This window comes from Suillus paluster, assembly GCF_016628075.1.
Source record: "Suillus paluster strain FC165 chromosome Unknown EDB91scaffold_44, whole genome shotgun sequence".
Lineage (NCBI taxonomy): Eukaryota > Fungi > Basidiomycota > Agaricomycetes > Boletales > Suillaceae > Suillus > Suillus paluster.
Genome location: NW_024537604.1, coordinates 170,986 through 196,465, shown reverse-complemented (window position 1 = coordinate 196,465; position 25,480 = coordinate 170,986). Strand labels below are relative to the sequence as shown.

The window sequence follows — 25,480 nt, the reverse complement described above, 5'->3', positions numbered from 1 at the left end:
CAAGAAGTAACTGCGAGAAGACAAGTAATATTAAGACTGAGGAAAATATCTAAGTACATGATATGTTATATACTTCTATGTATGAGGCAGTGATCAGGATAACTATATTGTAAAGCTATGTACCAAGGATATAATTTGTAAGTACTTACACAGGTGAAGACATAAGTCGGAGCGGATATCAATATGTACGTGTCGGATCAGTGATTGAGTGGTAAAAGGAATTACCGGTGATCTGGGAGTAAGGGTCTATGTACTGAAGAGGAAAGTATATATCTAAAAGAGGAAAGCAGTTCCAGTTGAATGGAGGCATTTTATGGAAGGGGACCGGTTGGGCGGTCGAGCAGAAGCGTAGGGGCGGATGTGGATGATGATTGGATGGAGCGGAGAATGGATGGAGTGGAGGTGGTCGGAAAGCAGAGTGGATATTGATATTAGAGCGGTCGGATCAGGTATATGACACTATCATTGCTGCCATCATGGAACTGAAGGAGGCGGTGGTCATAGTACTTCCTCTGAGGTCCTTGATGAGCGATTGGGAGAGAAAGCTCAAGGGAATGAAGATACCATTCTAAGTCTACAATCCGACAAAGCCTCTGGTGACCATGATCAATCTGATCCTTGTATCAGCAGACAAAGCAAAGTTCAAGACTTGGAGACAACAATTGGCAGAACTAAACACTGTTCTTCCCATCAGCTGCATGGCAGTCAATGAATCTCATCTGCCATTACTCTCTGACAACTTCAGAGAGTCCATGTGGGATATGCTAGAGCTGAGGCAATTCTCCATGCAACTGCTGTTACTGAGTGGCATGATACCACCCTCCAGCATCCCCGCTCTCAAGATAATATTTGGTCTGACTGATAAGGTACATGAGATCAGGCAGTCCAGCAACTGGCCAGAGCTAGAGTACATCCTCAAACCACCTGCATCATCGAGCGATATAGAAGAGGAGACCATTCAGATCATAGCGAACGAGTGGAAGGAATGGTCGACGAAAGACAGAGGCCTAGTCTTCATAGTTTACATGCAAGATGGAGAAAGTGTGGCTGAAAAGGTGATTCAGAAAGTCCATCAATTCATAAGCATGTTAACAAGACCTCTGTAGACTGGCTGGCCATTCTATAATAGAGACAAGGAGACGAGCGATGCTACAAGGGCTCGATATTACAAGAGTTGGTTCCAAGGGGAAACTCCGGTAATGATCTGCACGAGCGCATTCAGCACTGGCAATGACTGTTCGAGCATTTGACTAGTGATCCATATGAAGATGCCTATGGAGATGACAGAGCTGATCCAAGCTCAAGGCAGGGGGGGAAGAGATGGACAACACACACGGTGCTATGTTCTTCTAGATTTTTCTCCAGCCAAGATCACCATAGGACGACTTGAAGTTGATCACAAGGGACTATGGCATGCAAGAGACTATGCATACAAGAACTCAATTGCATGCTGTCTCCGTCATGCATCCACAGAATATATAGATGGAGTAGGAACTTGGTGCAAAGACAATGCAGCGAATCAGCAATGCTCCTTCTGCAAGAAAGGACCAAAGGGACTAAGCCAAGGACGCGCACCATTGATGGTGCATTTGAATGATAGGCAGACCTCTGGAGAAAGCCATGTGCATGAACAAATGACTTCACTCAAGAGAATGATAGAAGAGATATTGACCAACTCTGGAGATCCATTCCTTGAAGCTGTTGAGAAAGCAAAGAAGTCTAGGAAAGAGCGGCTAGAGGGAGAGATGATGGAAGTAGAGTGAATGCGAAGAGCTTTGGACAAGATCAAGGACAAAGGTTGTGCTCTATGCTTGACTACCAGAAACAGTGAAGGACAGGACAGACATGGCATATTTCAATGTCCTTCATTTGCACAAGTGAAGGTGTCTTGTCATGCATACATGACATGGAAGAAAAGGATCAGGTATAATCACCACAAGGGAATATGCTGGAAATGTCATGTGCCGACATGCGGAGACGAGCTTCACAGACCACTGGTAGCCGGAGAGGTGACCTGCAAGTGGCCAGACATTGTGGTTCCTATAGGATTTGGAATCCTAAGAGATGACAAACTACAAGGCGAAGCGGAAAAGAAGTTCAAGGTAGATTGGAAGAACAATGGAGAGGTGTTTGCGACATGGCCAGGAAAGAAACCAGAAAAGAGACGACTGAGCAACAGAATGGACTTGCTGCTATGGTTTGTAGAAACACATCTTAATCAGTATATATGGACGGTAGCATGAAAGATGAAGGCAATAGCAAACATGTGGGCCAAGTCACTAATAACATCAGTCGTGGTCATACCAAATAAGCGGTCGACAGCTTATTTCGAGATGTCAAGATGAAAATTAAAATGACAGGATTCACTGAGATAAACAAGCAAGCAAGCTGCTATCTAGGAGAGTCAGCCATGGCCTCAGGAGAGACCTACAATTTGTATCAACTGTAGCACAAGTCACACACTGGTTCAAAAAACAAGCACTCAAGCACAAAGTCTTAGAATGAGATATTGCTGGCAGAGATCAGATGCGTGCACTGGTATTGTTTGAGTATTTTGTTCATATCTCTTTGAGATCTCACCGCATCAATGCTGCGAGACCACACGCAGACTCTCCTTGAAAACTATGACAACTTTGTTTTTTTTTCAAAAATTCCCACGGTCTATAATTAGTCATTTGATTTCTACTTGCATATACAACTTTTTGTTCAAAAATTCCCACAGTCTATAATTAGTCATCTGATTTGTACTTGCATGTCTCTTATATTATCAATGCAGTTCAAACTCCCTGGGCTAAGACTGGGTTTCATTTAACCCATTGGTTGATCAATATGTACTTATTTGTCACTGTTATGATATATACAATCAGCAACCTGTGGCTATGTCAGTTCACAACTTAACCTCATACCACTACCTTCCTATTTGGGAACCAACCAAATACAACCAAACAAAGAGAATGTCTGAAACTGTAAGTTCAAAATAACATTCTAATATAATGCATTGATTCTGATATACAATGCATAGTCGAAAACCAATGAAAGCATAAGTTGTGTAGCATTGCAAAATAAGATGTCGACGGCTTATTTTGTTCACCCACCAGAGGACTGGTGAATACCAGATCAAGGACAAAGCAGTGAGTCTACCACCTCAAAATAAGACGTCGACGGCTTATTTTATTCACCCACCAGAGGACTGGTGAATACCAGATCAAGGACAAAGCAGTAAGTCTACCACCTCAAAATAAGATGTTGACGGCTTATTTTTTTTTCACCCACCAGAGGACTGGTGAAAACCAGATCAAGGACAAAGCAGTGAGTCTACCACCTCAAAATAAGACGTCGACGGCTTATTTTTTTTTCACCCATCAGCCAAAGAGGGCAGCGGTAAGTCTAGATATGCCTCAAAATAAGACATCAACGGCTTATTTTTTTTTCACCCACCAGACAAAGAGGGCAGCAGTAAGTCTAGATATTCCTCAAAATAAGACATCGACAGCTTATTTCAACAGACACAGAAGGAATTCAGTGATGCTCTAACTGCTTCTTTGAATGTAAGCATAGCAGTCTCTCATTGATCAGCACAGTGATATTCAATCAACTCTTTCATAGCAAGCACATGAAGCAGGCAATGACATGGCAGAAGAGGGGAGAAAACACCCAAGAGTATGTGAACCCATTGAAAATAAGCGGTCAACTGCTAATTTTTTACTCAATGTAGGAGGAGAGCGATGATGATGAGAATGACGAGGCTGAGGATCAGATGACCTCAAAGTCCAAGGTACATATTGCACAACTCACACGACCAGCCAACCTTTCTAATCATTATTTTTCTCAGACCAAGCACAGGAAGACAAACAAGGACAAAACCATCCCAGAAGGCAGCAAGGCAAGCATTGCATATCTAAATGATGGGTTGACTCACAGATTCACACAGGAACAGGAGTCCCGTGTGAATGTGACAATCAAGACTGTGACAAAGACCAAAAAGACCAAAAGCAAAGATCTGGTGAGCATTGCTTAATACTGGGTTCATCTCAAGGAAATTAACAATGCAAATAATTTCAGGAGCCCGCCATCAAAGTGGTGAAGAAGTCTCCATTTCAAATGACAATTGACAACATACAGGCAGAGATCAATGAAGCGACCCCAGGCTTTGCCATGATAAATGTCATGGACGATAATGATTTTAATTGGGGACCTCTAATGGAAACGCAAAAGATCAACACTCAAACCGTCGATTGGACGTTTGTGAAGCAATTGGTAGTGGATACCAAGAAGCACGGACTTCTGAACCGACACACCGAACATGCGATCATCATAGGAGTAAGGCAGTCATTGATTGTGCCTTCTTCCTTGGAGCACCTTCGACTAGGGCAATACATCAATAATGTCGAATGGACAGAGGAAGGCCGAGCACTTGAAGTGGTACTCAAGGAGAGCGAGAAGCAGGTGAAGGAGCATGGAAGTTGGATCGCAAAGTTTGTGGACCAAGGCAACCAAAAATAAGCCGTCGACAGCTTATTTTGACTGACACATTCACACAGATCTAATTGACAAGTCAAAGCAGCGTACTCTCATCATGGACACTCTGGCCAGCAATATGCCACTAATCACCAAAGCCGACTCAGCGGATGAAAGGCTGGTGCAAGCATTCATGATACTCAACATGAGTCCAGCTAAAGAACGCTCAAAGTACATCAAACAAGTCACGCAGTCAATGGGTCTGGACTCCAAGACAACCGCGCTGACTCAAATCCTATCAGATGAAGAACTATGCCAAGTGGCCATGAATTTTATGGTCATGCATCACTTCAGATCGTCAAGGTCGGGCGCCGGATTGAGCCACAGGAGCTCAATTGATGATGGCTCAATCCAGTATCCACTGGCAGTGCCCGATCCAGTGCCCACCCTTGACGATCTGAAGTGATGCATGACCATAAAATTCATGGCCACTTGGCATAGTTCTTCATCTGATAGGATTTGAGTCAGCGCGGTTGTCTTGGAGTCCAGACCCATTGACTGCGTGACTTGTTTGATGTACTTTGAGCGTTCTTTAGCTGGACTCATGTTGAGTATCATGAATGCTTGCACCAGCCTTTCATCCGCTGAGTCGGCTTTGGTGATTAGTGGCATATTGCTGGCCAGAGTGTCCATGATGAGAGTACGCTGCTTTGACTTGTCAATTAGATCTGTGTGAATGTGTCAGTCAAAATAAGCTGTCGACGGCTTATTTTTGGTTGCCTTGGTCCACAAACTTTGCGATCCAACTTCCATGCTCCTTCACCTGCTTCTCGCTCTCCTTGAGTACCACTTCAAGTGCTCGGCCTTCCTCTGTCCATTCGACATTATTGATGTATTGCCCTAGTCGAAGGTGCTCCAAGGAAGAAGGCACAATCAATGACTGCCTTACTCCTATGATGATCGCATGTTCGGTGTGTCGGTTCAGAAGTCCGTGCTTCTTGGTATCCACTACCAATTGCTTCACAAACGTCCAATCGACGGTTTGAGTGTTGATCTTTTGCGTTTCCATTAGAGGTCCCCAATTAAAATCATTATCGTCCATGACATTTATCATGGCAAAGCCTGGGGTCGCTTCATTGATCTCTGCCTGTATGTTGTCAATTGTCATTTGAAATGGAGACTTCTTCACCACTTTGATGGCGGGCTCCTGAAATTATTTGCATTGTTAATTTCCTTGAGATGAACCCAGTATTAAGCAATGCTCACCAGATCTTTGCTTTTGGTCTTTTTGGTCTTTGTCACAGTCTTGATTGTCACATTCACACGGGACTCCTGTTCCTGTGTGAATCTGTGAGTCAACCCATCATTTAGATATGCAATGCTTGCCTTGCTGCCTTCTGGGATGGTTTTGTCCTTGTTTGTCTTCCTGTGCTTGGTCTGAGAAAAATAATGATTAGAAAGGTTGGCTGGTCGTGTGAGTTGTGCAATATGTACCTTGGACTTTGAGGTCATCTGATCCTCAGCCTCGTCATTCTCATCATCATCGCTCTCCTCCTACATTGAGTAAAAAATTAGCAGTTGACCGCTTATTTTCAATGGGTTCACATACTCTTGGGTGTTTTCTCCCCTCTTCTGCCATGTCATTGCCTGCTTCATGTGCTTGCTATGAAAGAGTTGATTGAATATCACTGTGCTGATCAATGAGAGACTGCTATGCTTACATTCAAAGAAGCAGTTAGAGCATCACTGAATTCCTTCTGTGTCTGTTGAAATAAGCTGTCGATGTCTTATTTTGAGGAATATCTAGACTTACTGCTGCCCTCTTTGTCTGGTGGGTGAAAAAAAAATAAGCCGTTGATGTCTTATTTTGAGGCATATCTAGACTTACCGCTGCCCTCTTTGGCTGATGGGTGAAAAAAAAATAAGCCGTCGACGTCTTATTTTGAGGTGGTAGACTCACTGCTTTGTCCTTGATCTGGTTTTCACCAGTCCTCTGGTGGGTGAAAAAAAAATAAGCCGTCAACATCTTATTTTGAGGTGGTAGACTTACTGCTTTGTCCTTGATCTGGTATTCACCAGTCCTCTGGTGGGTGAATAAAATAAGCCGTCGACGTCTTATTTTGAGGTGGTAGACTCACTGCTTTGTCCTTGATCTGGTATTCACCAGTCCTCTGGTGGGTGAAAAAAAAATAAGCCGTCAACATCTTATTTTGAGGTGGTAGACTTACTGCTTTGTCCTTGATCTAGTATTCACCAGTCCTCTGGTGGGTGAACAAAATAAGCCGTCGACATCTTATTTTGCAATGCTACACAACTTATGCTTTCATTGGTTTTCGACTATGCATTGTATATCGGAATCAATGCATTATATTAAAATGTTATTTTGAACTTACAGTTTCAGACATTCTACCTATATATTGTGACTATCTGCAGGGTGCAGATGTCCCCATCCACCTTTGCCTTATTTGGAAATAATTTATGTAAGCATCCCCCTGACTTCTTTTCCCATGAGTGTTTTTTCTGCACTTGGCCCTATATGCCACTGGCCTTATGGACCACAAAGCCACTTTGCCAAGTTCCATTTGTTTCATCCCATTCCTTCCACATTTTATTAGCACATATCTATCTCATCTTGGAGCCCCTGAAAAACTGATCCTCCCACAAAAAAAAGTCCAGTTCCTTAATGTTGAGTAATGGTTGAGTAATTGTTGACTTTGAGGTACCATCACAATCTTACATTCTGTCATATACCAGATCTGACCACTCCGACAATATTGATATCCACTCTGCTCGACCCTACACCTCTCCCGCTTTCCTGTCACCTCCACTCCATCCGCCCTCCACTTGATCCAATCAGCTCCCATATCCACTCCTGCAGTCCCACTCGACTGCCTCATTGGTTACCTTCCATATCGTCTCCATTCAACTAGAACCTCTTTCCCCAGTTAGGTATATATGTTCCCCTTTGACACATAAACCTTACTTCCCAGATCACCAGTATTTCCTATAACTGCTTGATTACTGATCTGTCATGTACATATTGATATCCGCTCCGACTTATGTTTTGACCTGTGTTAATACTTACAAATTGTATACTCGGTACATAGCCTCATACCATGGACTACTGGTCACTGCCTCCTACTTAGAAGTATATAAAACATATCATGTACTTAGCTACTTTTCCCAGTCTTAATATTACTTGTCTTCCTGCAGTCTCTACTAGTGGGAATTCTCCATAGGACTTTGCTCTCTCTGGACACAAGTTTACCTTGTTGTCACCTCCAATCCTCTGCTCCAACTTAGAGCAGTGCTCTAAGTATTCACTCTTACCTCTCCAACCCAACCAACCAATCCCCTTGCTCCCCTCCACCTCAATGCACTTTCCCCATTTCACCCGCTCCACTTCTAGTCGGACTGCCGCTAGTAGCATTTACCTCCCGACCCGCAAAGCGGACCAAAGTGGTCTGCCCGTCCTATTGTTGGACATCATCAGTCCCACTCCAAATTTGGGGCATGTACTTGGCTAAGGGCGCAGCACAAGAGCTGAAGCCAAGCCCCAACCCCTCTGCTTCTCCATCTGAGCATGGTACCTAACACATTCTCACACCTACTGGACCACCTTCTTCCACTTGTTCCTCTTCAACACAATACCTGGAGGACTCAACACATCCTGGGCTGCATAAGTCACAGCCCACAATGCTCCCACACCAAGAATTTTCCCTCCCAGATCAGTCCTTGTTGAGTTATGCCCTACACTCTGTCCTTCTTGGTCTCCAAGCAGGCAGAGGATGTAATCTGCCCATATCTTTTTTTCATCACACCACCTGGTGTCCAGCTTTTGTCATTCTACTCTACAGACCCACAGCTCACTCCCATTCCACTTTTTTTGTCTCCTGGTGTGAAGTTCAGTATCTGGTTGGGCTTGTGTTGAGGGTTTTTACTGAGTGTCTTACACACCACTTTCCTGACCTTGTCTTCGCATTTTGACTGCTTACATGATCATCTTCCTCTTTACCTGGACTTTATACCTGACTTTACCCTCGCATACCTGGTTTCCAGTTTTGGTTGCTCCCCATTAGTTTGGGTTATCTGGTAGCATCCCCTTGGTAGCTTTCTGGTTGCAACTTCTTCAGCTCACTACTTAACTCCTGGAATACATTCTTGAATCTTGTCTTGGCAGTGACTGTTCCTTCCTTATCCTTTTCCTCCCTCTATCTCTTGAGCCAGAGAGTCTAGCCAGAAACCCTTTAGGGTCAAACATTGTCTACTCTCTAGACATAGCAGCTAGGTGATGCCAGACCCAACTTTGTCCTACCCTCACAGGACTTGTTGTTACCACACTGGTGTGGGTACGACAAGTGTAGCAGCGAGAAATCTAACTACTACAAAGTTGGGTCTTTGCTGCCTGCTGCCTCGCTTGAGAACAAGCATGTTTGACCCTAAAGGGGATTGCTACTGGGGAGTGCTAGTCTCTGTCTAAACAACCCTAATCAACCCTACTGCAGGTAGGATGAGGATCCACAAAAATGCAGAATGAAGCAGAACAAAGCAGAACAAAGTGGAATGAAGTGGAACTCAAATGGATAAAATGCAGAACATATAGATTCATCGGAACTTGCAGATCAAGTCAATGGAAGTATATCACAAGTTTAGATTGATAGTGAGCATAAGTCAAAGCAGTCCTCTAGTAAGGTGAAGGAAAAGTCAGAGAAAAGTTGGAAGGTAAGAGATGAGATTCAATGATCAACACCCAAGCCCTGAGTACCACTACTTATAGGGAACATTATTTTCAAGGAACACCAAGGTACAGGTAGTAAATTCTCAGGAAGCAGAAGTGAAGGCAGGCAGTGCACATGGGTGCAATACTGCACAATAGGGGTCCATGCCATAAGGGCATGTGTCAATGTGATCCAGATAATGTTAGAAGCAATGAGAAGAGGGATATGGTGTACCAATGAACCTGGAAGGATGGGGACAGGACATGTGAAGGTTGTCTGATGATGCGTGGGAATATCAGATAGTGCGGGCATGTTCCAAAGGATGCGTGGGAATGCGGCACACATCGGACAATGCGCGGGAATGCAGAATATGCAGAACTGATGTGAGATGATGCAGAAAGAACAGGATTTTATGCCTACAGTGGGAGTGTTCCCCACACCGGGCCAAAACTGCTCGAGCTATGCCCAAAAACTCCACTCTGGGTAGCTTAGAGGGGGAGGAGGTAATCTGCACATATCTTTTGTCCATTGCACCACCTGACCTTGAGCTTTTGTTATCCTTCTCTACAGACCTATAGCTCACTCCTGCTCTACTTTTTTTTTTTTTTAGTTTCCCAGGTCAAAACTATGTGACTTATGCCCAAACACCCCATCCTGGGTCCTGCACACTCAGGCCACTATTTTTTGGCCTCAGTCTTTTAATGTTAGGTTTGTTAGATGCTCAGGACTGCATCATATTCTGCCTTGGTCCTTAGGGTTGGGCATTAGGTTAGTTAGATGCTTAGGACTGCATCATATTCTGCCTTGGTCATTAGGGTTAGGCATTAGGTTGGTTAGATGCTTATGACTGCATCATATTCTGCCTCAGTCCTTAGGGTCAGGCATTAGGTTGGTTAGGTTATGTTAGGGGCAACACTCAAGTCAATCCCTCCCCTTACTAGTTGACAAGCACAAACACTTGTTGATCTTTCTACTTCACTCCAGTGCAAACACTTGTTGATCTTTCTCCTTGGCCTGAATGCACACTTTCACTGCTGCTTCATATTCTTCCTCAATGCCATCACACTCCAAATTGCTAAGTTCAGTCAGTCTAGTGATAACACCCTGTCATCTTCAATGAATTCTGCATTCCACCTTCAAATCATGACTTCTATGTGTGGTGCTCATCTAGGCCACTCTGCTGTTTGCATTCAAAACCTTACTTTAGCTCCCCATCCCCAGCATCAAAACCAGGATCCAATCCTTGTACTTATAATAGCCAGGGACTTGAAATGTGACTTTCAAAGATATTGCATGAAGATACAATTGGTGTCAGTTTGCACATAGTGGCAGCAATGACCCACAGGATATTACATGATATACTGAGGCATGAGGCATCTGGTTCTAGTACCATTTCTGCTCATTAACATGATTTGGGTGACTCGGATCATGATGCACTTACATCTGCAAAACCACTGAAATGAACGCTTACAACTTCAGTAGCACACTCATGCAATTGGTGGAGATGCTGAACATATAACCAAAAATGTGTGCTTATGAACGCAAACTTGAACTAAACTATACACACGAGCATTTTGTGAGTGCTTTTGAACAAAGTCACATTTGCTGATGTACCTGATCAGATGCCACAGAAGATTCTAATAAAAATTATTCAGTACCGTCATGTCAACCAAGCGAATCAACCCCACTGATGATGTGGATGTTGTTGTATTATGTAGTAAGTATAAGTTATGTAACCGCAAACAACTCAAATGTTCGCCTATCCACTCTGAGCTTCTGAAGTATCCTGCCAGATCTCGAGCCTTTCAGAACAAGTCTGGTCAACAAATCCATGCTAGAATATTTCTTGAACCTGTTTGGTATCTCTCCAACTTGGGACAATTAATCCTGGTCCATCGTTAGTTTCCCATAGTCAGACCTTGAAAGAGGGAAAACAATCATTCCTTCTTACCATGAGTCTATCAATATGAAGCGCTGATAGCTGTCAGAAACACCTTCTCCCACACAATACGCTCCACACCCTGCATGCTCATCTCAGCACTGGGTTCTGTAGGCGCGAATAAAACTCTGAGTATGGGTGTCCATGGGCCACATATGGGAGCTTGTCGAAGCACCCTGGGCGGACCATAGCTGGATTGATCATGTCGGGGCAATTCGTTGCAGCGATGACACAGACAGATTTGCGTGAGTCTACTAAGTCTAGTCTAGTCCATCTAGCTCTGTAAGTACAGTAGATATGCTCATAATGCATAATAATTAATAAAAAACGAAAGAGATATGTTTGCTCATATGCCACCACTATGCATTATGAACAGAGCATGATGCATGACATTTTTACCATGGTGCGTGATTTTATATGTCGAAAGTCAGTTTGTTATCAAATTTCTTTTTTTCGTCATGCATTATGAGAATATCGACTGTAATGTGTCTGGCACGACATGCGTGGAAGATTCTGACTATTAGGAATATGGATGTACGAGAGAGATCGTGATAGAAGATGGAGGGGTGTGTACCATGCTTTCGTATTCCCGAGGACCGAGGGACGAGAGCGTCTAGTTTAGATCACGCAGGACGAGCCTGCTGTGGACACAAGAACACTTGTCTCGCACCTCCTTGGCTTTCGCCGACAACTCCGAGCTTCTGTAGTAGCTTGCCCTGGTCAGACGCGCTTTTCAGAGTAAGTCTAAATCTGGTTAACAAATTCACATCGAACCCATACCCATGTATTAGTAGCTCCTTCATTGATCTGATTTGATTGGCTCTTGACAGACTGTCTTCCTTCTTTCCAGGTCTGACTACGGGAGAAGTTGAATCATCGAGGAACGGGTGAGTGGCGGAGTCGTAGTATTTTAGAATAATTGTGTAATGGTAACTAGATTATTGATTGGAACAGAATTGTAAGAGTGGGTGGTCTGCTGAACGAGTGTTGACGGTAGTACTGATAGTAAACAGTCAAAACAGAAATGCGAGTAGAAATGTTTTTGGGTAATGTACGTCAGGTAAGATGCTGATACGGGTAGGATTGTCATCTCTCGGTGAACCCAAGTTAATTCAACGTGGCATGGGTATACTCAGTTGTGGCAAACCCGACTTGGGAGTTCGTCTTGTCAAGTACCGAGTAAAAACGCTCTCTGCGGATGAACAATTCAGTAAATTCTTACTTGGTGAAAAAAAGAGCATGCGTACAGGAAACAATAGCCATTAATAACATCCAAGCCAGAACCAGAATTGTTCCCGATGTCACTGACGACCAAGTATATGCCGTCGGTGGTACCGGTACCGCGAATGGCGCTGTTCAACGATCGAGGCCAGATTTGTGCATTGGGGGTGAGCTCATAAATTCCATCGCCGATAGTGAAATATAAGGACAAGAGCTGATCGTATTGGTCAGGTGAGATCTTTAACAAGCCAGTGGTCTCATCGAGGGTCCCACCGGTCGCTGACTTATATTTGTCGAAAGCATCTGAACTGTGGTTTAGCACGGTTTCCATATCGCACAGGGCACATACCAGTGGCAATAAGAATAAGGTTGGTTCCCGTGTCGACGATACCAGGTGCCTTGGTCAAAATTGGCGTGTACCCATAGCTGATGGATTGGTCGAAGCCCCAATATTTATTCGCTGGAGATGTTGATGTGATAGGCACATAGCTGACGGGTCCAGTAGTTTTGGAGGCATCATAACCGCCAAATGTGAGCTCGCCACTGCTATCACCAGAGGAAGCAGGCGAGAAGAACACCCCGAGCACTTCTGAAATAATCGTGTTCTGTGCGTAGAGATTATCCATCACAGTTGGAACTTCATATGCATTACTGACGGTGCCCTGCGTTAAGTCAACTGGTCCAAGGCCAAGAATTCCATCCAGAGAATGGTTCCCATGATAATCGGCTACGACGCCAATAGATTGCTTCTCGATGACCAGATGGGAGTTGAGCGTTACGGTGTCCAAGTATTCCTCTCCAGATACGTGACTCGAATCGCGATATGCAACGCTCTGGAAGAAGTCGACAATATGAATACCGTGTAGAACGCACACATACTCACGAATTGACCGCCCGTATCTTGACTCGTGGTAGTCTTCTCGTAAGGCTTGTAGCCCCCGATCCAGGTATTTGAGCTTCCAGTGTCTACTAGGAGTGTATCTGCATGAAATAGATAGTCAATCAAGTAAAAAAAACTGCTAGAGCACGAGCAGCTTACAGTTTGTTGGCGGACTCCCCACGCCAACGTCAGTGGTGTATATTCTCACAGCATTGGTTGCATCAATGGACGAGCTGCTGCTGCCTTGTAGTAAGGCTTGGGCTCGAGCTCTATCAGCGGCGACGACGTTCGTGATACCCTCCGAGTTGATTCTAACGGCGAGCTTGAGAGAAGCCGTGCTCGAGGTTGTCCGAGGACGAGGCGAAGCACTCGCGGACAGCGAGAGGAAGGCGAGCGCTGGCAAGGTAAAAGGAGAGAAAACCATCTTCCTGACCACCAATCTCACTTGGTGGTGTCAAATAAATGGTGGTTGGTGCTTACTGCAACCATTGCTACATTTTTTTCTGACGGTATCGCGAACGCGAAAAGGGAAGCGACTCGCCACTCAGACTAACTTGAAATGTGCCTGCTGGCACTTACATAACGTTTAACTTTCGCTTGTTGGTAAGCTAGTACTAAAAAGCTCATATTAGTAAACTGTTTAACCAGTGCAGTCTGCAGAATGGACCAGGAGGACTATAACGATACCTTTCTGCACTGCTAGTTCAAACCGGTTCCGGTGCACAACCCTCTGCCTGCCATTCCCATTCCACGTCTGAGGCGGATTCAGAAACGCCTCAAAGTTCATGCCAGTACCCGGCCAAGCGACTCATGCATGTGTCGCAGGGATACCAATTATTAGCGTCCCGTTATAATGCTGATACCGAGAATAGCCTACTTCTAATCAACATCTTTCCCCGTCCGCACAGGAAGGCCAGCTTTGCTCGCAGCGCCTCATACTTCCCCTGCTGCACTGCAGACTCACTAGAACCGACCTTATCCTGAGCACGCACAAAATCCTCCAAGACGATCAACACCTGTGGTTGCTCTTCCACTACACCTCCACCATTGTCATCCAACTGGTCGAGCGCACCGAGGACACGTTTAAGTGCAACAACTCCTGCCTCACGGACGACAGCTGCTAGGTCCACACTGTTGTATCCATCGCACTTAGTATCCTGCACGATCTGCTCCGCGCCCTGCAGGATCGTCTCGGCACCTGGTTCTGTGGGCATGAATGGGACATTGCACACGACTGTCCGCACGATCTCGACACGCTCGTATCGGCCCACGTCACGTCTGGCACAGTTGCAAAACCCTCTCGCTTGGAGGAAGGTTGGACTTTCACATAACGCGGCAAAATCGTCGGAAGTAATTCACAGAGGGGCGAGCTGAGAGGGTGCGAGAGGAGAGGGATTTGCGTTGAGGAAGTGCGCGATGGAAGAAGTGGAGAGTTGGGATGATAGAGAGACAAAAGGGGTGATACTTTGCCGTGGTGTCGGTGTTGGCGGCAGATCCACTGCCATGGCAGTGTTTTGGTCGGTGTTTTCTTGGGCCTCTGGAAGGACGACCGTGCCGTCTGTGAGTTGTTTGAAGATGCGCTTGAAGGCGATGACACCCGCTGTGTCTGTCGATGCTGATAGGTCCGCACCTACGTAGCCAGGCGTAGCTTTGGCAAAGGCAGCGAAGTTGAAGTCGCCGTCGAGCCGGATGTTTGCGCATAGTACTTGCAGAATCCTGCCAGTAGCATGAAACAGGCTCTCAAATGTGAGACTCCGGGATTACTTGTTTCGGGCCGAATCGACCGGCGCGATGGAGAACAACATCTAATGAGTCTGGTCGGTTGGTGGCGTCAATGACGATCACAAGTTTGTTTTCGGTCTTCTCCCAGGACATATCTGCATAGATCAGGTTAGAGGATGTGGCGAAGAAAATGATATCAAAACTACCATCCATGCACTTCAAGAACCGTGCAACCATACGGGAGTATTAGCATCGATTTCGTCAACGAACAGTAGACATGACGCGATACACTGAGCGTCATGATTAGGCTGAAAGCAATCCATACGGAACATGAGATATACCTTAGCCTCGTCAAATGTATCTCGTAGTATTTTTTTCAGACTCTCTGGACATGCCAGACACGATCAAAGGAGCAGATATGCTGATAAATGGAACACCCAGTTTCTACACGCCATCAGTCGACTTACTCAAATTTCTGTGGGCGCACTCACCCCAACTATCGCGTTCGCTAGCAGGGTCTTTCCGCATGCTGAAGGACCATGCAAAAAACTGCACATGGAGGCTGCACACCCGTGTGTAGCTAGATCTCCAGATGACAGAGAATCTCTTCAACGCATGCTTCAACACCACCTAGATCGGATAATCGAGTAGCGGGGGAGTGTGATCCGTTGTTATTGCATTGCTAGATAGCTTGGTCGCTTACCACTATCTTCTACTGCTGAACAGGCTGATCGCAATTTTCGCTTTGTCGAAGGGGGATGTGTGTCTGGTGCGGTTATTGCATTCGTAGCGGGTGTTGCGGAGGATGGAAGAGGTCTCTAGGTCTCAAGTGTGTTCTATTGTGGGTAGAGGCGGTTGGTTCGTATCTTCTGGAGGGGTCTCGACGGGCGTGTTTGGCAGAAGCAGAGCACTGGCAGGAGGAACAGGATTTAAATTGAGCTTCGCCTTTTTGTGGGTAGACCACAGGCTTTGCATAGACCTGTTCAAATCCCTGTCTAATACCAGTTCAATGAGTTTCAAGCGCGCAACGTACATCCATGTGCATGATCAACGATCGACTTTTGACTTGATCAAGAATTGATAGAATTTGATTTTGCTCGGGTATGACTGCACAGCCACTGAAACATTGCTCCTGCAATTCGTAGTGTTTCATCAGCATGTTCATATCTCTGACACGCAACAGCTTGGCTCCGTCCTGCACCCTGAGACACCTGGCAGTTGTGCCTTCAAACGTACTCGATGAATCGGAACAAGTACTACTTAGCATTAGTACGGGTGGCTAAATCGAAGTCAGTGAGACTCTTATTTTCCTCAACCCGAAATCTCAGCGTCCAAACAAGCCAGAAAATGATTCTGGTTAAAACTCCTCAAGTTTACGGTATACACGCAATGCACATGCTAGCAGGTGATTCGAACTTGAACAACGAGCGGGAGCAAATTCGTTTGGCAGGAGTTCGAGGTACTGTCGACGCGGATGGCGTAGGGGCAGAACCACTTTGACTCCTGATTTTTCCGGTCGGCAGAACTGTACACTATCTTTCCTAACGATTAACGTCGACGTCAAGTTGACTCATCCCACCCAACATCCTTGCCATCAAGATCAATCGAATAATATTGATATCAACCACATCTAGTATACTCGCCTGTATTTTTGCCAGACGGCAAACGGATCGTGTGTGGTTCAGCAGACGGGATGATCCTAGTGTAGTATACGGAGACCGGCGAGACATTGGGTGCCCCCCTCTAAGCGCACAGTGCCACTAACACCTTGCCATGTGGCAAGTGCACCATGCAGGTTCGTACGCCAAAACAATCCGGGTGTGAGATATGGAAACGGGCGAGACATTGGGTGGCATACTGCACAGAAGAACGAAAACTGGGTCAAGGGTAGCGAGCCATAAGGATACCAGGTAAAATCGTTCCTTCTTTGGAAGTGTTGCAGATAATTATACATGTGCTACCCAGAACATCTGACAATATCGAATGTACCTGTACCCAAGATGCACAGCTCCGAAGAGCCCAATGAAATAACACATCAAAAATGGTTAATGAAGGTCGAAGCATGTTGAACGAAGTTGGAACGTATGTGATTGTAATAAGTGAAGTGAAGTGAGATGCGGTGTCGCTCATGAGACCCGTGGTTTTAAACACTACAGAGGATATCGCAATGTCCAAGCTATCACGGAGCAGTGTTCTGGAGCTGCAATAGATGACAGTGAGCCATCGTCCCGCGAACAAAAAAACATTACTTACATCCATATATGAATGGGACGGCGTGCATAAATTTTGCACGCGTTCATGCAATGACGCAGTAACAACCCCCGGTGCTTGTTTGGTACTCCTCCTCAACTGGTGTCGACGATGCAGGGCTCCGCTCATCGTCAGCTTTTGAAGCAGATAAAATAGCGAGGACGTTCGAGAATGAGTCCATTGCGGGTTGTGGAGTGGAACAGACGACGAAGCCGTGACTTTACGAGTAGTAGTAGAAGGTTCTGTTTGAGAGATGGCAGCTGGATAAACTGCTGACGGATGAGAGTCAAAAGTAAGTTGAGCTGATGAATGTCGCACTTTTGGTGGTTCTCTTATATACCTTTCCACCGTGACTTGACCTACGATGAGAACTTTGCAAATCCCATACGTTCCGCGACTTCTGTCCTAATTGTCACTAAAATACCATTGTGAGACTGAGACGTACTAGTCAAAGCGCACCCGCCACGCTAATTGACACGATGAAAATAAGCAAGCTGGAATAGCGAATGCATATCGTGTGAGCAGCGACCTTTCGATGGGCAGGACGACTCCCGGGAGGGGCTTAACAATAAGGTCGTCCCAATTTGGCAACCGTAGTATTCATGTAAAAGGTCCGACCCCGCGAATTTTCATTCCAGGTACCTTTCACCTTACAGTACCGTCCTGAGGTTTATTGTTCACCGGAATCGGTCGACTGTGCTTTTGACCAGGGGCGTGAAATTCTAGGGCATATGATCGAAATTCATATGATAATAGCCCGAATCACCTCGGGAGTCGGGTAGGACTTACCGTGCCACGCAAAATCAGGGGTACCACTCACTCTACGGGTATTACCCGTAGGTCCTTGCTTACTTGTTGGATAAACTGCAATGCCAGAGTCTAAGCAACGACGAGCATAGTACTATGACCACATAGAGAATTCGTGGCAGAAGGTTCGGTTGGGAAACGGTGATATGATTGAACAAGTGCGGAGATGGGTACATGCATGGCATGAGGTGTTCCCTTGCTAGATTAAGATGTCTATTTGGGCGGATGCGGAGGGTAGGCGTCATTCGACAGGCTGCACCATCTTGGTCTGATCAGAGTCAGTATGCTTGATAGTTTTCTTGTCTCCAACAATCCCCACACTGCGGAGGAAAAGCACTGCCAGCAGCGCAGCTACATTTATAGATCGTCGGTAAGGCACTCTCAACGCAGGCCAAATTCGCAGCGCTCACCAATAAGCGCAAATGAAGCGGAAGTCCATTGTGCAGATTTATACCCCTTAAGCTGTGCGGACTGAGGCGTGTTGGTGCCAGCGGAGTTGACAGTAACGCCAGGATCAGCAGACTCCTTTTTAACTACAGTGTTGAACACGATGGTGGTTATAGTAAGACCGAATGCAATGCCGAGCTATCTCAAAGAAATCGACCTTAGAACGGGACAGCGTTGGTTGCTTTACTGGTACTGACCTGTGTCATAGTTTGGAATAGCGCTCCGGCAACGCTTTGCTCGTGGTGGAGCGCAATTTTGGCGATGAAAATTGTACCAGAGGAGTACACAAAATCAGCGCCAAACACGACGAGAACCGTGGACGGGAAGCCAAAGGCCCAGTATGTTGCGGACGGGTCAATCAGCGCAAATAGGATGCCGGCAGATGCTGTCAGTAGCGTTCCGCTGACTGGACGGCGAGTCAGCCTCACGTCTTAATATTCCTAACAAAGAGCCATACCTACAAAGACGACCAAGGGCAATCTGGCAACGACCATTGCGACGAAAATGTTGCACAAACAGCCGACAATGAACATCGGAATGAACCGGATCATGGTTTTTACAGGCGGGAGCAACAAGTAGTTCTGATAGTATAACTAGAAAGGAGCATAATGAGCGACATCGCATCCCGACAGGCAGCAGGAAGTGGACATACCTGAACCCAGAAGCACCAGCTCATAAAAGCACTCCAATTTAGGAATGCGATGACGAGGATAACAGCCATCCGACCCCTTGCTCGCGTCCAAATCGAGGGCCTCATCAATGGCGGTGGCATCCACGCGGACGGTGCTCTTGATGGATCATCTTGGACTTGCTCCAAGTATCGTTCCCAAAGCAGGAACAGTGATACCATGATAACCCCGGCGATGAGAAGCGCAATAATATCTAGCGATAATTGGGCAATTTAACGATAACACAATATATGATACAGGGGAAGTCTCACATGGAGTTTTCCAACCTTGCGAAGCGAGTTCTCCTTGACCAAGTACAAATACAATTAATACCAAACCGACGGTGATAAGCAACGCGCCGATCCAATCGACACGTTTGACGATTTCGGTTGAGGGAACATCTGCGTCGAATGAAATCATACCGGTAAGTCCTGTTAGAGCCGAAATTCCTGCAGTCAAATAGAATACAGAGGACCAGTGCGTCCTGTATGAAGATGTTAGAAATACAACGTCACGCACGAGCAACTTCTGACGCACGAGGAAAATTCTGTAAGCACACCGCCTATCATCATGCCAAATGCGCCTCCGACAGGAGCACCCGCTGAAAAAGTTGCGAATGCTATTGAGCGTGCTCTAGATGGAGGGAATGAATGCGCAAGGATACCGAGCTGACAAATTGGATTAGAACTTCCTGTTCACAGGGTATACAAATCATTCACTGCAGAGGGTATTGTAGCGGCGGTACCAATGCCTAGGAATCCGCACAAGACGGCGAGGGTAAGACCATCTGCGATGACAATGTGAATGGACAGAACTGGCCGAAAAATCGGAAGGCGCACCCACTCTGTGCAAAGCCACAACCAAGAGAAAAGGCAACCTGGCATAGAGTACCGATCATGAACGCCTTTTTTCTTCCATAAAGATCCGCCAATCTGCCAAAGAACAACAGAAGGCAACCCTAAATGGGAAGTGAGCCACAACGAAAGCAGACGAAAGAGAAGCAAAGACGCACCGAACTGAGTGAATAGGAAGATACGAGCCACTGCAGTTGTTCTTCGTCGATATCTAGGTCCTTTTCGATGGTTGGGAGCGAGATAGAGACAGAAGCGGCATTGGAAGTCTGTATCAATAACGAACAGCAAGATATTACAAAAAACGAGGAATATGATCATGATGAGGACGTACGTTGACCACCATTGCAGCAGTGCAGGTCACGACGATGAAAATGGAGCGTAAAAGACTGCACTGGACGACATGGTGCTTGCCCTTCTCGAAGTTGGGATCGTGACTTGGTGAACGAGTCAGTGTCAGCTCAGGCTTGGACATCACTCCTGGTGCTTTATCGATGCAGGGAGGAACGGGAATGCAAGGGCGTAGCGACAAAACCTAGTTGACGGTAGCTGTCTTATACTAGAAGGATACCTGCCCGATAAAATGGATCTGTATGTTTGCACCGTCACTGGGTTGATCTATGTGTGTGACTAGAACCCTTGGCTGGGATCAAAAGTACTGGTTCAGGGATGAATGTCATATTCCCGCTACGAATACAATTTCGTAGTGGGTTTTAGGGTGCACTCTACCTGGTCATTGCATTGTGGTCCTGGACTTGGAGCAACTTCAGAAATGACTATGTAGAACAACAAATACAAATAAGGAACGTCGGACCTGCTCAGGATTCAGGAATGCTGTAACAGTTGGTACCGCCGGTAAAGCCCCATACATAGGTCACTCACATCAGTGCTGCTCGAGCTTCGGTCGAAGCAGAGCCTTGACTCTCAGGGAAATATAGAAAGGGATCAAACACCTTCTCGGAATAATATCGCTCCGGAACATGCCTGATCCCTTTCGATCCCTCACTCCACGTTAGGCCAAACCCTTGTCGTGGGGCATGGTTCACGAAAAGAACAAACACAATTCATGGCCAACATATGCACTTTTGTTCGTTTATGTTAACATATAACTGCATGCATACATTGGCCATGGAGACTAGTCACTTAAAATAATGTATGTCCCTTCTTTGTTATATGCACCACTATCTAAAAAAAATAGAACAACCTCCACTCGCAGTGTTGAAAATTAAAATCCGTTCTACGTGCTGGGCGCTCGTCTACGGCTTGCCTGATAAATGAACTGGTCACAAGTCTAGCTCGGAAGTCTTTGATCAATATGTCCATCTCTCTGCGCTGGCATGCAGCAGCCGGTTGGCTATTGTAATCCTGTGTGCCCGATCTATCAATCCCTTTGTCCGTGCTGCACACAGCCAAGCGACCTGACAATTGTGCTTTCAAACTTACTCGATGAACAAAAGCGATCGGAACAAGCACTACTAGTAGGGATGGCTGAAGCGAAGTCAGTCAGACCCTTATTTGCCAGATAGAGGCCTTGGAGCCTGAGAACAATGTGTGACAAAGAGTGATACAACGTCGGCCTTACAAACTTGAGTGCCGGTTGTTTCTAACGATGTCGTTCTAGCCGTCCTTTGGATCCCGCAGAGGAGCGTTAGTTCCTCAGTCGTGGGACAACATAATCAAGGACTGTTTCACTTGCTGAGCCTGCACGGTCTCCGAACCCTGCACCCCCGGTTGCTGGTTGCAGCGAATGAGATCCCACATCCGATCAGACAAACCAGGTAGGTGCAAGTTTGACCATTTGAACGGGCGGTGATGATTACTATCAACTATTGTTGCAGGAATCTTCAACGCTTACCACATTCGCTTCCGAAGTGAATCCTAACAAGGTTTACAAACCAGGCACAGTCAAGGTAGGTTCAAGCAAACGCAGCCGGTAATGTTTTAATGTCCATCGTCAGACTGAACGGGAAGGCATTCTGTCTCAGATCAAACCTGGATCAGAAGCTTTAACTGGCAGATCTGCGCAATATCTTTAACGATATGCGGTTGCAAATGCTTGCTCAGAAATCTGATGGTCGCGACAAGCGTGACAAGACCAAAGGACGGAGAGAGGGTTAATGAGGGATGTAGTTCAGCGTTAGAACACGAGTACGCGCGAGACGATCAAGAACGACATGGATGACACATTCGAAACAATCGAGGATAAGATCTACCAGTTAGTCACGATATTCTCCGGGCTAGAGAAGACAAGATAAAACCAATTGGGCGATATTGATATTAACACACAGTTACTGGACCAAATTGCGCTAAGGAAAGTCAAACTTCACTCGCTGCTGGGGCCCACAACCCGAGCTTCTGAGCTTCTGCTAGTGGCGATAATCATTCAAAAATAGTCTAGACTCCAAGGCTGATACTAAAGGCATGCATCAACACCTGTACATTGAATATGGTAAATAGAACATTCGAGCACAACACAAGTACTAGAGAATTACCTTCAGCACCAGGAGTGGGGAAGCGCTTTTCAACGTCTACTCGACATCAGAGGGGTCCTCGGCAACAATATCTAGACGCATATCTGGTCGGACAGGGTACAGATAGTACGAGCAAGATGAAACATACATGCGAACTTCTTCATGCCACGCTTCTCGACGTCTATGTTACAAACCAGATGAATAGGATGTTCGACAATAAGCCCAGTACTAGATAATTACCTTCGGCATCAGGTGAGTCCTCAGCAACGATATCTATGCCATGAATATCCCGTTAGATTGCGCGCAGATAATACAGACACATTGTGACATACATGCGAACTTCTTCATGCCACGCTTCTCGACGTCTATGTTGCAAACCAGGTGAATAGGACATTCGATAATAAGGTCGGTACTAGGGAATCACCTTCGGCATCAGGTGAGCCCTCAGCAACGATATCTATGCCACGAATATCCCGTTAGACAGCGCGTAGATAATATAGACACATTGTGACACACATGCGAACTTCTTCATTCCACGCTTCTCGACGTCTATGTTGTCAATCAGGTGAATGGTCTACGAAAAACCGAAGTTAGCACTGAAGAATTACCTTCGGCATCAGGTGAGCCCTCAGCAACGATATCTATGCGACGAATATCCCATCAGATAGTGCGCAGACAATACAGATACATTGTGACATACATGCGAACTTCTTCATGCCACGCTTCTCGACGTCTGTGTTGTCAATCAGGTGAATGATCTACGCAAAACCGAAGCCAGCACTGAAGAATTACCTTCGGCATCAGGTGAGCCCTCAGCAACAATATCTATGCGACGAATATCCCATCAGATAGTGCGCAGACAATACAGACACATTGTGACATACATGCGAACTTCTTCATGCCACGCTTCTCGACGTCTATGTTGCAAACCAGATGAATAGAATACGCGAAAACGAGGCTAGCACTGAAGAATTACCTTCAACATCGGGGGAGTCCTCGGCGACGATATCTGGATGCATATATAGTTAGACAGGGTGGGGATACCACAGGTGCGTCGGGACATACATGCAAAGGGCTTCATGGCACGCTTGTCGACGACTGGCGCTGCCGCCGTCACCTGTAGCAAAGCGATGGCAGCAAAAACAAAAGACAAAGCGAGCTTCATGGTGGTTAGATGTAAGAGTGATTGATGAAGTGTTACTTGGGGTGTTGAGTGCAGAATCGATGCAGGGAGTGGAGCTTTATATCTTTGGGGAGCTCGATTACCAGACCCACTGCAGACTCACTCGCAGAGACCTTCGTATCGTATCTTATCTTATCGTGTTATTTTGCGTGTTATGTGATTAGGCAAAGTGTTCTTCCGTTCGCGACATGCTTTTTCGATGCGCCACGACGAGATGATGAAGTCTGCCTTTCGACTTGAACAAAAGGAGGTGCGTGGCGGGGTTTGTGATGAGAATACCCGGAGGGTATTCTTTCATTATCATTCGCTTAGGCAAAGCGTTCTTCCGTTCGAAACCTGCTTGAGCAATGCGTCATAATGAGGCGAGGAAGTCCGCCATCAGGCTTAGACAGAAGGAAGTGTGTGACAGAGGTCATGGTGAGAATCGAGCTATGACTCGGAGGCTCTATTCAACAGTTCTCTCGGTCGATCAAATAAGAAGCAGACAGGGACATGCTGGGACATGCCGCTGCGAAGATTTCAGTAGGCACGGATCATACTTGCCCTCACTGGACGTATTCCCGATATATGACATCAACTGTCATATAGACAGAAAATACCGAAGTTTCCTACGCCCTAAATAAATATAAATACTTACCAGTTATCAACTTGGAGTGCTCCTCTCATGCATAGGCTTCGCGCAGTAGGGCATTCGAGCCAAGCAGCATCTAGCAAACCACCAGTAGGTGGGTGCTGTGCCACTGACAAGTAAAGAGGTTCAACCACTGCTTTTCAGATATACCACGCACCTTCATGGCTTCGTATTCGCCCCTCCGAACGCACGATCTAGAGCATCAACTTGAAGACTCTGAAGACGCTAATCTTCTCCCCAACAAACACTTTATCTCTGAGCATTGTACCGCCGCGGTAGATCCCCCATTTGAATGGCCCGCTTGGACTGCACTGGGACTCTCCATCCTCGCAGTTGTTTGTGCATGCACGGTGTATATCGCCTCTGCCAGTGTTTCCGGGCCGCGCGATGCCCATGGGTTGCGGCAGCCCAACCAATTTCCAGGTCTCGAATTTATCGACGAGCCCCGGGTAAAGCAAAAGGGTACGCACGTTCAGTCATTACGAACATTGTATCATAAATGGACCCGTGTGGCCAGCACCAAAGATGTACTTCCCAAGCGCCATCGTACGGGTGAACAAAGCCTTACCTGACCAAATCTATACTTCGGGCTCGCACGTTATCCTGAGCGAGAATGTAAGTGGACCTCCGTGATCTGAAGCGACTTGGTCATTTATATCGTTCCAGGACTCAATGTTCTACCAGTGGCACTTAGGCACGTCCAAATTCACCTCTTGTTACATCGACAGCGTCGTTCCCACTCCCGACGATGGTCTTGAGGCCAATAAGACCTATACCTCATCTGGCTCCCTCACCGAAATCCAGATTTGGAACGTTACCACTCCTGTTGAGGGCATGAAGAGGCTCAGCTGGAATTCGCGACCCCAACGAATTGCACTGATGGGCACCGTCGCATTCCTTCCTGAGAAAGAGAAGATTGAGCAGCTGCATTTCGAAGATGGCTGGCAGTCGCAGCTTCCAACGCGATTCTCGTGTGGTAAGAAAGCGACTGTTAGCATCGAGGTTGCCTGCGATAGTTGTAAACTTGAATTCGAGCAAATATTCTCGATTCCTCCATTGGGTGAGTGCGGCTGTACTGCAGATCGAGATGCCAGACTGAACCATTGTATAGGTTTCGACCTGATGGAGATAGGATAGATTGGGTGTTCAGTAGAAAAAGATACGGATCACATTAATGTACATACTCGTCAACCTTCCGATCATGGTCTTTGGTCCATACAAATGTCTGACGCGC

General features: G+C 46.2%; 7 protein-coding genes across 7 annotated transcripts; 3 read left to right on the top strand and 4 right to left on the bottom strand.

Moving 5' to 3' along the window:
* Positions 1-602: 602 nt before the first annotated feature.
* EDB91DRAFT_1083775 (uncharacterized protein) lies at positions 603-2,311 on the top strand (the record flags this gene model as incomplete). Its single annotated transcript, XM_041315677.1, has 5 exons — positions 603-1,055; positions 1,107-1,196; positions 1,269-1,759; positions 1,991-2,197; positions 2,239-2,311. The coding sequence occupies 5 exons, from the start codon at positions 603-605 to the stop codon at positions 2,309-2,311; spliced, it is 1,314 nt and encodes a 437-aa protein (XP_041175146.1).
* A 643-nt stretch (positions 2,312-2,954) lies between these two features.
* Positions 2,955-4,503, top strand: EDB91DRAFT_1083774 (uncharacterized protein; the record flags this gene model as incomplete). The annotated part of the gene is made up of 11 exons (XM_041315676.1): positions 2,955-2,966; positions 3,099-3,131; positions 3,187-3,219; positions 3,277-3,309; positions 3,367-3,381; positions 3,442-3,456; positions 3,507-3,548; positions 3,607-3,660; positions 3,716-3,775; positions 3,833-4,003; positions 4,063-4,503. 11 exons carry the CDS (start codon positions 2,955-2,957, stop codon positions 4,501-4,503), a joined length of 909 nt encoding a protein of 302 aa, XP_041175145.1.
* Positions 4,504-4,803: 300 nt separating this feature from the next.
* EDB91DRAFT_1250538 (uncharacterized protein) lies at positions 4,804-6,662 on the bottom strand (the record flags this gene model as incomplete). Its single annotated transcript, XM_041323239.1, has 11 exons — positions 4,804-5,186; positions 5,266-5,665; positions 5,725-5,895; positions 5,953-6,012; positions 6,068-6,121; positions 6,180-6,215; positions 6,272-6,286; positions 6,347-6,361; positions 6,419-6,451; positions 6,509-6,541; positions 6,597-6,662. The coding sequence occupies 11 exons, from the start codon at positions 6,660-6,662 to the stop codon at positions 4,804-4,806; spliced, it is 1,266 nt and encodes a 421-aa protein (XP_041175144.1).
* A 5,560-nt stretch (positions 6,663-12,222) lies between these two features.
* EDB91DRAFT_1056347 (acid protease) lies at positions 12,223-13,640 on the bottom strand (the record flags this gene model as incomplete). The annotated part of the gene is made up of 5 exons (XM_041313998.1): positions 12,223-12,307; positions 12,363-12,639; positions 12,686-13,169; positions 13,220-13,317; positions 13,376-13,640. The coding sequence occupies 5 exons, from the start codon at positions 13,638-13,640 to the stop codon at positions 12,223-12,225; spliced, it is 1,209 nt and encodes a 402-aa protein (XP_041175143.1).
* A 4,225-nt stretch (positions 13,641-17,865) lies between these two features.
* Positions 17,866-20,794, bottom strand: EDB91DRAFT_1337675 (major facilitator superfamily domain-containing protein; the record flags this gene model as incomplete). Its single annotated transcript, XM_041325592.1, has 13 exons — positions 20,296-20,794; positions 20,123-20,230; positions 19,954-20,068; positions 19,830-19,897; positions 19,648-19,778; positions 19,383-19,594; positions 19,095-19,324; positions 18,900-19,035; positions 18,640-18,848; positions 18,406-18,580; positions 18,255-18,346; positions 18,009-18,089; positions 17,866-17,910 (listed from the first exon to the last, which is right to left on the bottom strand). The coding sequence occupies exons 1-13, from the start codon at positions 20,434-20,436 to the stop codon at positions 17,866-17,868; spliced, it is 1,743 nt and encodes a 580-aa protein (XP_041175142.1). The 5' UTR covers positions 20,437-20,794.
* Positions 20,795-22,271: 1,477 nt separating this feature from the next.
* EDB91DRAFT_1348324 (uncharacterized protein) lies at positions 22,272-23,656 on the bottom strand. Its single transcript, XM_041325965.1, has 13 exons — positions 23,498-23,656; positions 23,409-23,441; positions 23,317-23,349; positions 23,225-23,257; positions 23,133-23,165; positions 23,041-23,073; positions 22,949-22,981; positions 22,857-22,889; positions 22,765-22,797; positions 22,673-22,705; positions 22,581-22,613; positions 22,454-22,524; positions 22,272-22,394 (listed from the first exon to the last, which is right to left on the bottom strand). The coding sequence occupies exons 1-12, from the start codon at positions 23,595-23,597 to the stop codon at positions 22,490-22,492; spliced, it is 465 nt and encodes a 154-aa protein (XP_041175141.1). The 5' UTR covers positions 23,598-23,656; the 3' UTR covers positions 22,272-22,394; positions 22,454-22,489.
* Positions 23,657-24,407: 751 nt separating this feature from the next.
* On the top strand, positions 24,408-25,383 carry EDB91DRAFT_1083769 (uncharacterized protein; the record flags this gene model as incomplete). The annotated part of the gene is made up of 4 exons (XM_041315675.1): positions 24,408-24,708; positions 24,764-24,861; positions 24,913-25,306; positions 25,358-25,383. The coding sequence occupies 4 exons, from the start codon at positions 24,408-24,410 to the stop codon at positions 25,381-25,383; spliced, it is 819 nt and encodes a 272-aa protein (XP_041175140.1).
* Positions 25,384-25,480: the final 97 nt, after the last annotated feature.